At 34.5% G+C, this 13,123-nt stretch overlaps 1 protein-coding gene across 1 annotated transcript in view; it reads left to right on the top strand.

The window, feature by feature from the left end:
- RNGTT (RNA guanylyltransferase and 5'-phosphatase) overlaps positions 1-13,123 on the top strand; it is a 306,020-nt gene that overhangs the window by 88,672 nt on the left and 204,225 nt on the right. The window contains exon 10 of the mRNA XM_029944807.1: positions 8,863-8,934. Coding sequence (XP_029800667.1) covers positions 8,863-8,934 — 72 coding nt within the window. The remainder of the gene's footprint in view (positions 1-8,862; positions 8,935-13,123) is intronic.

The following is a 13,123-nucleotide window of genomic DNA, read 5'->3' as shown; positions in this document are numbered from 1 at the left end:
AAACTACATGGTCACTCTATATGGCCATCTATCATTAAAACTATAACCCTTTATTGGACTTAGCTACTTATGTACAGCCTCCTTTGAAGTATGGACTGAATGCTTAATTTCCCCAGCACTTAGAGCTATGTCTAGTACATAGTTTGGACTCAGGAAATACTGAATGGATAGGTAGAAGGGTTGATACCTGGGGTCTTCAGTAAAAGGAATGGAATATAGAAAAGTACAGAAGATAGGAAAGTCAAACATGCAGGTTTTTTTTTTTTTTTTTTTTTAATGTGTGGGACCCACAATGAAGGATTTAAGGTCTAAGTTTCTCACTGAAATACTTATTGCCAGAAGACAATGGAGCAATTTCTAACAGATTCCTGAGCAGTATGAAATTGACACATCTTATAGTTCTCTCTCTTTTAGAGAGAAAGAGTATAGGCAAGGGAAATGTAGGGAGAGAGAGATGGGCACGTAATTCAAAACAGGCTCTAGGCTCTCAGCTGTCAGCACAGAGCCTGAGGCGGGGCTTGAACTCAGGAGCTGTGAGATCATCACCCTGAGTCGAAGTCAGACACTTAACTGACTGAGCCACCCAGGCACCCCTCTTGTAGTTTTCTTCAGGTTTTTTTTTTGTCATGTTTACGGTTTGTTGAGCATCTTTTATCTATAGGCTTACAATTTTCATTAAGAGTAGAAATTTTTTTACCATTATTTCTATACTTTACTATTTGAAGATTTTGTTATTAATGCTCTTTTCATTAAAAAAACTTCTTTGTGTTTTATTTTGGATAGTTTCTGTTGCTGTATGTTCAAGTTCACTAATTATTTTTTCTGCAGTGTCTAAATTGCTATTTATTGTGTTCATAGTATTTTCCATTTCCAGCATTGTAGTTTTCACCTCTGAAAATTCATTTTGAGTCTTTTTTATGTCTTTAATACCTCAGTTAACTTTTTGGAATATATGGAATACTGTCATAATTGTCTTAATTTTCTTGCTTGCTAATTCAGACATCTTTCTCTATTTTGGGCCTATTTTTGGTTGACTCTTCTCCTCCTTATGGGTTGTAAGTATATATGTTTTTTTGCCTTCTTGCGTACCTGTTAACTTTTGACTAGATGCCAGACGTTTTAAATTTTACCTTGTTGGAGATGTTGGTGAAGATGCAGAGAAAGAGGATCTCTTTTGCACTGCTGATGGGAATGCAAACTGGTACAGCCACTCTGGAAAACAGTATGGATGTTCCTCAAAAAATTAAAAATAGAACTACCGCATGACCCAGCAATTGCACTACTAGGTATTTATCCAAGGTATTTATGCAGGTGTGCTGTTTCGAAGGGGCCCAGTGCACCTCAATATTTATAGCAGTGCTATCAACAATAGCCAAAGTATGGGAAGAATCCATGATGGATGAATGGATAAAGAAGATGTGGTATATATATGCAATGGAGTATTACTCAGCAATCAAAAAGAATGAAATCTTGCCCTTTGCAACTATGTGGATGGAACTAGAGGGTATTCTGCTAAGCAAAATTAGTCAGGGAAAGACATATCATATGACTTCACTCATATGAGGACTTTAAGATACAAAACAGATGAACATAAGGGAAGGGAAGCAAAAAGAATATAAAAACAGGGAGGGGAATAAAACATAAGAGACTCTTAAATATAGAGAGCAAACAGAGGGTTGCTGGAGGGGTTGTGGGAGGGGGATGGGCTACATGGGTAAGAGGCTTAAGGAATCTACTCCTGAATTCATTGTTGCACCGTGTGCTAACTAACTTCGATGCAAATTATTAAAAAAAATGCAAATTATAGAAAGAATAAATAAACATAAAAAAAAGTAGAAAAAAGAAAGAAAACACTCAAATTTTACCTTGTTGGGGGCTTGATAGTTTTGTATTTCTATAAATATTTTTGAGCTTTGTTCTGGGATGCATTTCATTTACTTGGAACTGGTTTATACTTTTTGAGTCTTGCTTTTAAGATTTGGTAGGTAGACTAGAGAAGAGTTGGTCTAGGGATAATTATTCTCTGCTCTTGACACAAGATCCTTCTGAGTACCCAATGCCCATGAATTAAATTGGCTTTTAGCAGTCAGCATTATTCCCAGCCTTGTCTCAGTGCCTGTATGGTTCCCTCTAAGTCTTTTTAGTGGTTCTTTTCCCTGCCTTGAGTAGTTTCCTCACATTCATGTTCTGTTGAACATTCATGAAAGTCTGTCTCAGGATATTTGTAGTTCCTTCTTTGCATCTCTCTCTGTCTCTGTCTGTCTCTCATACTCTGCTCTGAGAACTCTAGTTCTTTTGGTCTCCCTGGACAACCTGTCTGGTTTGTTTTTGTTTTTGTTTTGTTTTTGCTTTTTAACTTAGGAAGAAGGCTGAGCTTAACCTGGAATCCCTCTGCCTGCTTTGAAGCCCTGGAAAACCCTTGGGCAGTAAACTGGGACCTATCTATTATTGTGTCCTAGAGATTACTGTCCTTTGTTGTGGGATGTCCAGTGCCTTGGTATTGATGACTATATTTTGTCTACTTGGTTTTTTTCAGGCAAGATGGTGAATCTAGTTTCTGATTGTCCAGTTTGCTAGAAGAGGAAATCTGTTTTCCCTTCTTAACTGGGTTTTATTGAAAAAAAAACTTTATTTATAATTGTGGTTAAAAATGACATAAATTTACTATCTGAACCATTTTTAAGGATGCAGTCCAATAATGTTAACTATGTGGATATTTTTATGCAATAGCCCTCCAGAATATTATCTTGTAAAAGTCCAACTCTGTACTTGGTAAACAGCTCCCCATTACCTGCAGCTTGTGACTACCATCATTCTACTATTTCTGTCATTTTAACTACCTCCAATACCTCATATAAGTGAACGCGTATAAGATTTGTGTTTTTGTACTGGCTTATTTTATATAGCATAATGCCCTCAAGGTTTATTCATGTTGCAGCATGTGATAGATTTCCTTTCTTTCCAAAGCTGAATATCATTCTGCTATATCTGTATACCACACTTACTTATTCATGTATCTGTTGATGGATATTTGGGTTGCTCCCATCTGTTAGAATAATGATGTTATAAACATGGGCATACAAATACCTCTTCAAAAAACTGTTTTCAGTTCTTGGGATATATACGCAGAGGTGGGATTCCTGGATTATATGGAAGTGCTATTTTTAATTTTTTGAGGGACCTGCCATAGTGCCATAGAACTGCTACTCTTCATAGTGGTTTCACCATATTACAATCCCAACACCAGTGCCCAGGGGTTCGACTTTTTTTTTTTTTTTTAATTGATAAAGTATTTTTTTTAACTTTTTTTTTAATGTTTTATTTATTTTTGATACAGAGAGAGACAGAGCATGAGAGAGGGAGGGACAGAGAGAGAGGGAGACACAGAACCAGAAGCAGGCTCCAGGCTTTGAGCTAGCCGTCAGCACAGAGCCCAACGCGGGGCTCGAACCCACGAACATGAGATCTGACCTGAGCCAAAGTCGGAGGCCCAACTGACTGAGCCACCCAGGCGCCCCTCGACTTTTCTTAACTAAAGATTTAAGCTTACGTATTTTATATTTACCTACTTTTCTGTAGGGCAATGATGGCAACTGTGGGGGAGGGAACATTGTGGTAGGGAGGTCATTTGAAAGAACTCAGCCTAGGTATTGGGTCTTTTGTTAGAATACTTGAGTTCTGGTCTTTTTGAAAAGCTTTTAGTGAACGTTTTCTTTAGCTAATTTGAAATTATGTATTATTCCAGTAATGCTCAGGTTATTTCTTCACTTCATTTTGGAGTCCTGGAGTCTTTCTTCAGGCAGAAAGAATATTATACTATTTTTATTATTTCAATCAGAAGAGAGAAAAAAGAAGACAAGAATAACTACCAAGTTTGCTTTGAGCTGTATTTGCCTAGGATACTGACAATTACCAAGAATGTATCATTTTATAAGTAGGGTTTCTGGAGATTTAGTGACCTTGGAGTTGAACTCTCCCCTACCCCCCTTTTTGTTTTACCAGAGTTTTAGTAGTTTTCAATTTTTTAGTGCTTACTTGTATATTTCTTGTTACTTGTTTTGTTTGCTGATAATAAATTTTCCTTTTTGCTATTTTTAATGTCCTCATTTCATCAGGTAATTTGGGAGAGAGATTCTGTGATGTCTGCTGTCTCAACCTAGAAATTCACTTAACTTCCATCCATACATTTTTGGAAATAATAATGAATCCTGATTTTGGTGCCACCTTGATGGCTCATAAAATTCTCAGATACAAGTATTTAAGTAAAAATATTTCAGTAAACAGTTTAAGATAAAAGAAGCTGTTTAATTTATGCCACGGGTTGGGTTCACATTAATAACCATAAATTAATATCTGTAGGCTAACAAATACATATTTGGGAAAGAGATTAATTGGTAATAGATTCTAAGCAAAGTGTATTTGTCCTAAATCATTGTGTTCTTTGTAATTTTAGATGATTTTCTGTCATGAAATTAAGATAACAAGAACCCTGCTTAGTCTTTTAGGAAGAATATGAGGAAAAAAAGAATTTTTGGAATATTTTTGAGAATTGAAATTTTATAAAACACTGCATTATGTACCTATAATCATCTTTAAAATTTTTGTATTTTTTTGAAGTTTATTTTTTTTTATTTTGAGAGAGAGAGAGCATGCAAGCACACAAGTGAGGGGAGGGGCAGAAAGAGAGGGAGAGGGAGAGGGAATCCCAAACAGGCTCCGCACTGTCAGCCCAGAGCTTCATGAAAAGCTCAAACTCACCAATTGTGAGATCATGACCAAGAGTCGGATGCTTAACCAGCAGAGCCACCCCGGTACCGCTCTTATCTTTTAATGTCCTTTATCTCTTCTTTGTCAAAGTACATAATTGAAGTTTTTTCCACTTAATGGCTATGATAGGTAATATATTCTATTGTCCTATTCCCTTTGATCATATTACATGGACCTGGGACCAAGAAAGACCATATGGGTTACTTGGGGATTATATTTATTATATATAAGGACATCATTTATACGTATGGATTTTATGATTAAAATAATTGGGCTGTACAAAATTTGAAGCAATAATGATTTAACAAATTTATTATTATTATTATTATTGTTATTATTTAATGTAATTTATTGTCAAGTTGGCTAACATACAGTGTATACAGTGTGCTATTGGTTTTGGGGGTAGATTCCCATGATTCATCGCTTACATACAGCACCCAGTGCTCATCCCAACAAGTGCCCTCCTCAATGCTCATCACCCTTTTCCCCCCTCTCCCTCACCCCCCATCCACCCTTAGTTTGTTCTCTGTATTTAAGAGTCTTATGGTTTGCCTCATTCTCTGCTTGAAATTATTTTCCCCCTTCCCTTCCCCCATGGTCTTCTGTTAAGTTTCTCAAATTCTACATATGAGTGAAAACATATGATATGTGTCTTTCTCTGAGTTATTTCACTTAGCATAATACCTTCCAGTTCCATTCGTGTTGCTGCAAATGGCAGGATTTCATTCTTTCTCATTGCCAAGTGGTATTCCATTGTATATATAAACCACATCTTTATCCATTTATGGACATTTAGGCTCTTTCCATAATTTGGCTATTGTTGAAAGCGCTGCTATAAACATCAGGTTACATGTGCTCCTATGAATCAGCACTCCTGTATCCTTTGGATAAATTTCAAGTAGTGCTATTGCTGGGTGGGAGGATAGTTCTAATTTTTGAGGAACCTCAAAGAACAGAGCTGCTGCACCAGTTTGCATTCCCACCAACTGTGGAAGAGGGTTCCTGTTTCTCCACATCCTCTCTGGTGTGAAGTGGTATCTTAGTGTGGTTTTGATTTGTATTTCCCTGATGGCGAGTGACGTTGAGCATTTTTTCATGTGTCCATTGGCCACCTGGAGGTCTTCTTTGGAAAAGTGTCTATTCATGTCTTTTGCCCATTTCTTTACTGGATTGTTTTTTGGGTGTTGAGTTTGGTGAGTTCTTTATAGATTTTGGATACTAACCCTTTATCTGATATATGTCATTTGCAAATATCTTTCCCCATTCTGTTGGTTGCCTTTTAGTTTTGTGGATTGTTTCCTTTGCAGTGCAGAAGCTTTTTATCTTGATGAGGTCCTAGTAGTTCACTTTTGCTTTTAATTCCCTTGACTTTGGAGATGTGTCGAGCAAGAAATTGCTGTGGCTGAGGTCAAAGAAGTTGTTGCCTGTTTACTCCTCTAGGTTTTTGATGGTTCTCCATCTCACATTTAGGTCTTTCATCTATTTTATTTTTGTGTATGGTATAAGAAAGTGGTCTAATTTCATTCTTCTGCATGTTGCTGTCCAGTTCTCCCTGCTCCATTTGCTAAAGACACCTCCCCCCCCCATTGGATACTCTTTCCTGCTTTGTCAAACATTAGTTGGCCTTACATTTGTGGGTCCAGTTCTCGGGTCTCTATTCTTTTCCATTGGTCAGTGTGTGTTTTCGTGCCAAACCATACTGTCTTGATGATGACAGCTTTGTAGTAGAGCTAAAGTCTGGGATTGTGATGCTTCCTGCTTTGGTTTTCTTTTTCAACGTTGCTTTGGCTATTTGGGGTCTTTTGTGTTTCCATACAAATTTTAGGATTGTTTGTTCTAGCTTTGAGAAGAATGCTGGTGCAAATTTGATGGGGATTGCATTGAATGTGTAGATTGCTTTGGGTAGTATTGACATTTTAACAATATTTATTCTTCCAATACAGGAGCATGGAATGTTTTTCTTTGTGTCTTCTTCAATTTCCTTCATAAGTTTTCTTCTATGGTTTTTAGCATACCGATCTTTTACATCTTTGTTTAGATTTATTTTTAGGTCTTTTATGGTTCTTGGTGCAATTGTAAATGGGATCGATTTCTTGATTTCTTTTTCTGTTGCTTCATTATTGGTGCATAGAAACGCAACTGATTTCTGAACATTGATTTTGTACCCTGCGACTTGCTGAATTTGTATCAGTTCTAAGAGCAGTTTTTTGGTGGTTTTTCAGGTTTTCCAAGTATAATATCATGTCATCTGTGAAAAGTGAAAGTTTGATTTCTTCTTGGCCAATTTTGATGCTTTTTGTTTCATTTGTATGTTAAACAACAGTGATGAGAGTGGATATCCCTATCGTGTTCCTGATCTCAGGGGGAAAGCTCTCAGTTTTTCTCCACTGAGGATAATATTAGCTGTGGGCTTTTTATACATGACTTTTATGATGTTTAAGTATGTTCCTTCTATCCCGACATTCTTGAGGTTTTTTATTAAGAAAGGATGCTGTATTTTATCAAATGCTTTTTCTGCATAACAAATGCAGGATCATATGGTTCTTATCCTTTCTTTTATTAATGTGATGTATCACATTGATTGATTTGCAAATATTGAAACAGTCGTGAAGCCCAGGAATGAATTCCACTTGATCATGGTGAATAATTCTTTTTATATGAATTCGATTTGCTCGTATCTTGTTGAGAATTTTTGCATCCATGTTCATCAGGGGTACTGGCCTGTAGTTGTGCTTTTTTCAGGGGTCTCTGTCTGGTTTGGGAATCAAGGTAATGCTGGCTTCCTAGAATGTGTCCAGAAGCTTTTCTTCCATTTCTACTTTTTGCAACAGCTTGAGAAGGATAGGTATTAACTCTGCTTTAAATATCTGGTAGAAATCTCCTTGGAAGCCATCTGGCCAAAGACTCTTAACGTGTCGGGAGAGTTTTGATAGCTGATTCACTTTCTTTACTATTTATGGGTCTGTTCAAATTTTCTGTTTCTTCCCATGTGAGTTTGATAGTATGTCTAGGAATTTGTCCATTTCTTCTAGGTTGTCCCATTTGTTGGCATATAATTTTTAATAGTAGTCTCTGAAAATTCTGTGTATTTCTGAGGGGTTGGTTTTGATAAGGTCAATTTCATTCATGATTTTATCTATTTGAGTCTTCTCTCTTTTCTTCTTGAGAAGTCTGACTAGGGGTTTATCAGTTTTGTTTATTTTTTCAAAAAACCAGATCTTAGTTTCATTGATCTCTTCTACTGTTTTTTTTTTTTTTCCTTAGATTTTATGTTGTTTATTTCTGCTCTAATCTTTATTATTTCTCTTCTTCTGTTGGCCTTGGGATTTCTTTGCTGTTCTGCTTCTAGTTCCTTTAGGTGTGCTGTTAGATTCTGTATTTGGGATTTGGTTTACATGGGGATTATATTTATAATAAGGATGTCATTTATATCTATAGATTTTATGATTAAATAATTGGCCTGTAAAAAAATTTAAAGCAATAATGATCTAACAAAATTATTATTTAAAAAACTTTTTTTGATGTTTATTTTTGAGAGAGAGAGAGAGAGAGAGACAGAGTGTGAGTTGGGGAGGGGTAGAGAGAGAGGGAGACACAGAATCCAAAGCAGGCTCCAAGCTCTGAGCTATCAACACAGAGCCCAATGTGGGTCTTGAACTCATGAACCACAAGATTGTAACCTGAGCCCAAGTCAATGCTCAACTGACTGAGCCACTCAGGTTCCCTTAACAAAATTATTTTTTAAAATGTTCCCCATATTAGGAATTAAAATTTATAGTTTCTTTGTTCTAGTAACTGCTTAGAAATTCAAACATGAAACAAAATGTAATAGTAATGGTATTTGAATAGTAATTCAAATAGAAAAAGTATAATGAGATATTGTATCATTTTCTTTCAGTGCAGAATAAATTCATGACAGGGTGTTTTGGGATGCTGACAGTGTATTGATCTAGGTATAAGTGTTCACTTCAATGTTTCATCAGGCTGTATATATATGATTTATGTACTTGCTGTGTGTGTTTGTATTTTAATCAGATTAGAGAAATTGCCATTAATATGTGAAGAAACTTACCTTCTTTTCTTTTCTCTTTCAAGGAAATGATTATTGACAGAGTAAATGGACAGGCCGTTCCTAGGTATTTGATATATGATATAATTAAATTCAATGTAAGTACCTTTTATAATTTATAAAATTGTCCTTGAGATAATAGTTACATTTTTATAAATAAAAAGTATGGCTGCTTTAGAGATAATAGGAAAGAAATACTGTGACTGAGGTTACTTATTTGATATCTTAATAATAATTTTACACATTTGTCTTTAGAGTTTTTAAGATACTTCAAGTGAGTAAAGAAAAATAGTTTAACTGGTAAAACAAGAGCATTTTATGTAAACTCTTGGTTTTAGTTATTCTGTACCTGCTTAAAAAAACAAGTCCATCAGTTTTATTACTATTACTTAAAAAAAAGAGAGAAGCTGATTATGGATGTTGAATGTATAACTTTGGGACACAAATATGTTATTCATGAGTACAGGCAGGAAACTTAAAAATAAAATATAAGATTCTGTTATAAATAGATATCAAAAATAGTAATTATATTCTCTACCCATTTCCTATAGTTTTAGACCAGCCAAATATCTGCCTGTTAAGTTTAATTTTAGTATCAGTGTCTAAATTATTTAGACAGTACAAGATGACTTCTGTAAATGCAAGAAACTCTTTCAATATTGTACATCTGTGAAAAGGTATAATCATTTCTCTAGACAAACATTATTCAAATTGCATAATCATTTGGTATTCAGACCAGAACGAAAGCAGTTGAGAATTCTGGACTTAAAAGTGTTGTTTAAGTTTTAGAATTTTGGAGATTTATGACAAATTTTTAAAAGTTCTTTTTTAGAGTATGTATTTTATTTATTATTATTTTTTGAAGTTTATTTATTTAGAGAGAGAGTGCACATGCAGGTGAGTAGGGGCTGGCAGACAGAGGGAGAGAGAGAGAATATGTCAGCACAGAGCCCAGTGTGGGGCCCGATCTCATGAACTGTGAGATCATGACCTGATCTGAAACCAAGAGTAGAACGTTCAACCAACTGAACCACCCAGGTATCCCTGGGGTATCTATTTTAAATTACACTATCAAGATTCAGGATTACATTAACCCAGGTTACTTTTAAAAAGGCATTTTCCCTGGAAATTATATATACATATATTTCATTTTTTGTTGAATTTATATATTTCAGACAGTTTCGTATTTAAGAGACTCAAGGTCAGAAACCATCAAATTTTAATTTTGTCTGTTTGTGATTACTATATTCCTCAAAAGTAATACTTTTCAGAATCCACTACTCCTCTCACAGATTTTGGAATAATGTTAATTGGCTTGTAGTGAGACATAAAAGGTGGTGGTAGCATTGTTTTGTTGTAAATGGGGAAGTTTTGTCTCCTTTGCTGTTTGATATTGAGCTCTGCTTTAATATGTGTTCAGCACAGGTTCACTTCTTAGCCTGAGAACTTTGACAGTAGCTTCAAATTCTTTAAAAAATAAATATGAGCAGTTTCAGTGTATACAGAAGTATAGAGAATAATTTAAGGAATATGCATATATTAACTGCCAGATTTGTTGAAGCTTAATATTTTGTCATTTTTACCTATTTTTTAAAATTAAGAAATAACTCATTACAGATCCAGTAGAAGTTTGTTGTGCACACCTATCTTATCCAAAATAGGATGACCCTCTTATGCAGAAGCAACGTTTATCCCATATTTGATATTTATTATTTCCATGAATGTTTTTAATACCTTTACTGCCTATGTGTGTGTCTTTAAAATAATGTATTGTTGTATGAAGTTTCTAATGTTATATAAATGTCATTGTATTGTACTGTGGTACCCAGCATTTGCTCCATATTATTTTGTTGAGATTTATCTGTATTAATACATACAGGTTTAGTTCATTCACTTTAATTACTATTGACTATTAATTTGCATAAACATATAAAGTTTGTCTTTTTTCCTCTTGAACATTTGTGTACATACATCAGAATTTGTCTAGGACAGTTGTCATTTTGGAGATGTAAACACCTGAGATGTGTTTTTAAAAAGGTACAGTTCCTCACTCCCACCTATGTCCTAGATACCTACATCATAGAGATTCTGAATTGGCAACTTTAGATGTATTTGCTACATTGTTGAATTCCTCTGAAAAGTGGGTGTAACAACTTACCACAGTTGGTATTATCAGAGTTGAAAATTTTTGCTAATTGAATGTGTGTGAAATGATATTTCATCTTGTTTTAATTTGCTTTTCCTGTATTACTAATGAAGCTAAGGCATTTCAATCATTCATTTTTACCTATTTGAATTTTTTTGGTGTGTGATTTAATTATGTTGGAATAATTTTCTAATTTTGCTATTTGGTTGTCAATCTTAATGTGTAGGAATTAATTATCTTATCTGAATGCTAATCCTTTTGAGGTTATGTATGCCACAATATCTTTTGCAGATTAGTATCTAATGATGCACAGAAGTTTTCCATTTTAATCAAACTTACTAGAAAGTTTGTACTGTTGTGTTTTCTTTAGGAAATCCATCCATATTTTACTGTAAAAATGATAAAATTGTGCCTTAACTCTTTAGGTCTGCAATTTACTCAATAAATACTGAGTGCTTATTGACATAGTTCATTGTTTTTAAAATCACATTTCCCCCCACATTTCTGATATAGGGTGTATTTATAATCAAAACCATCATATATTTAATTCTTTAGTTTACTATGCAAACTTGATTAACTAGCTTATTTTGAGTCACCAAATCAAGGTCTCTATTATAGAAAAAAAATAACTTTTTTGAAATAATCGTTAAAATATTTTTAGTTACCTTATTTTGTTCAATAATTTCATTAATCATCTTTTATATGTATTGCTCTATGTATTGAATATACACAGGTGAATAAGGCATAATTTCTGGCCGTCAGGGTATACTGGTCTCCAAAGAGGGCTGTTACCATGGTTAGATTTGAAAAGAGAGTAGAACTTTTGTTTATTTTTTATCTATGTATTCATGTTTTGTCTGTGTTTAACATGTACAATTGTACATGTATGCAAATCATTAGAAATAAACATGCATATATTATAAACATTTGTTAGGTATGTATTTAGATTGGGTACAAAATCGAGAAATTTGTGGACCACTGGTCTTATGGATGAGGAATAAAAAGAATTATGATAGTGTAACAATAACGCAGGTATGGTAGAGATACAGAAATGTATGAAAGGCACGAGAGAAGTGAGAGTATTTCAGTTTAACCAGGGTATAGTTGAATCACTGAGGTGTGGAATAATTTTGAAGGATAGAATCATGGAGGTCAGGAGCATGAGGTGGTTGTTAGTTACTTGATGTCTGTGGAGATATGGGACACAGCAGGGAGTGCGGGACACAGCAGGGAGTGCGAATGGATTGGGGCCAGGTGACTCGAATAAGGCGTTTTAGCTGGTTCCTTAATAGGGCATTGTTGAATCATTATAGGTATGTTAATGATAGGCTCACACTTTTATTGTTTTGAAAGATAACCACAATGACAGCAGATATAGTATTTTGAAGTGAGAAAGAATTCAAAACTAGGAGGCCAGTTAGTTAATAGTTACTGAGTTCTTCCTGTTGTCTGTTTTCAATGATGTAACGTCTACCTAGCAACTGCTTCCTTTACTATAGACAGCATAGATTTGTAGATGAACCTGCTTCCAATTTTTTCTTGTTGTTTTGATGACTTTATGTATTCATGTTTTAAAGTGAAAAGTATTTAGGAGAGAATTAAGACGACTTACATATTTTTAAAACAGTTGTTTGGCTTTTTATTTAAAAAAGGAGGACTTGCTAGTTTCACATTAGTTTTATAGGGATCTGAATTCTTCTAATAGGTATAATAAATAAGCATAATATTTTAGGTTTTTCAGCCTTCTTGATGATGCAGGTGGTGTGAAAAAGATCACACATGAGCTTTGTGATCATTGACTAATGTTTCTTAAATTTTTACAAACAGTTGTATGCCTTTATGTAAAGGGAACATATACTACCTCATAACAAGGGCTTACTTTGTCTTACTCCTTATTCTTTGCTGAGTATCAAAATTGTTATCCTTTCAAAGATGAAAAAAAGTCATCCTCAAGGCATATTTAATGTCTACCGCCTAAGCAAATGCTGCCACCCTTTTGTAAGCATTAGGTTATATAAATGTTTGCTTGAGTAATGTAGATTAGAGAAGAGGAAGAAGATGAAAAGGTGAGAAAAATTAGTGGAAAGGTTTCTATCTGCAAAATAATGAAGAGCGGTACTTGATATCAGGTAATGTTACTA

This window comes from Suricata suricatta, chromosome 7, assembly GCF_006229205.1.
Source record: "Suricata suricatta isolate VVHF042 chromosome 7, meerkat_22Aug2017_6uvM2_HiC, whole genome shotgun sequence".
NCBI lineage: Eukaryota > Metazoa > Chordata > Mammalia > Carnivora > Herpestidae > Suricata > Suricata suricatta.
The sequence above is the reverse complement of the archived record's forward strand: the minus strand, read 5'-3'. Positions and strand labels throughout refer to the sequence as shown.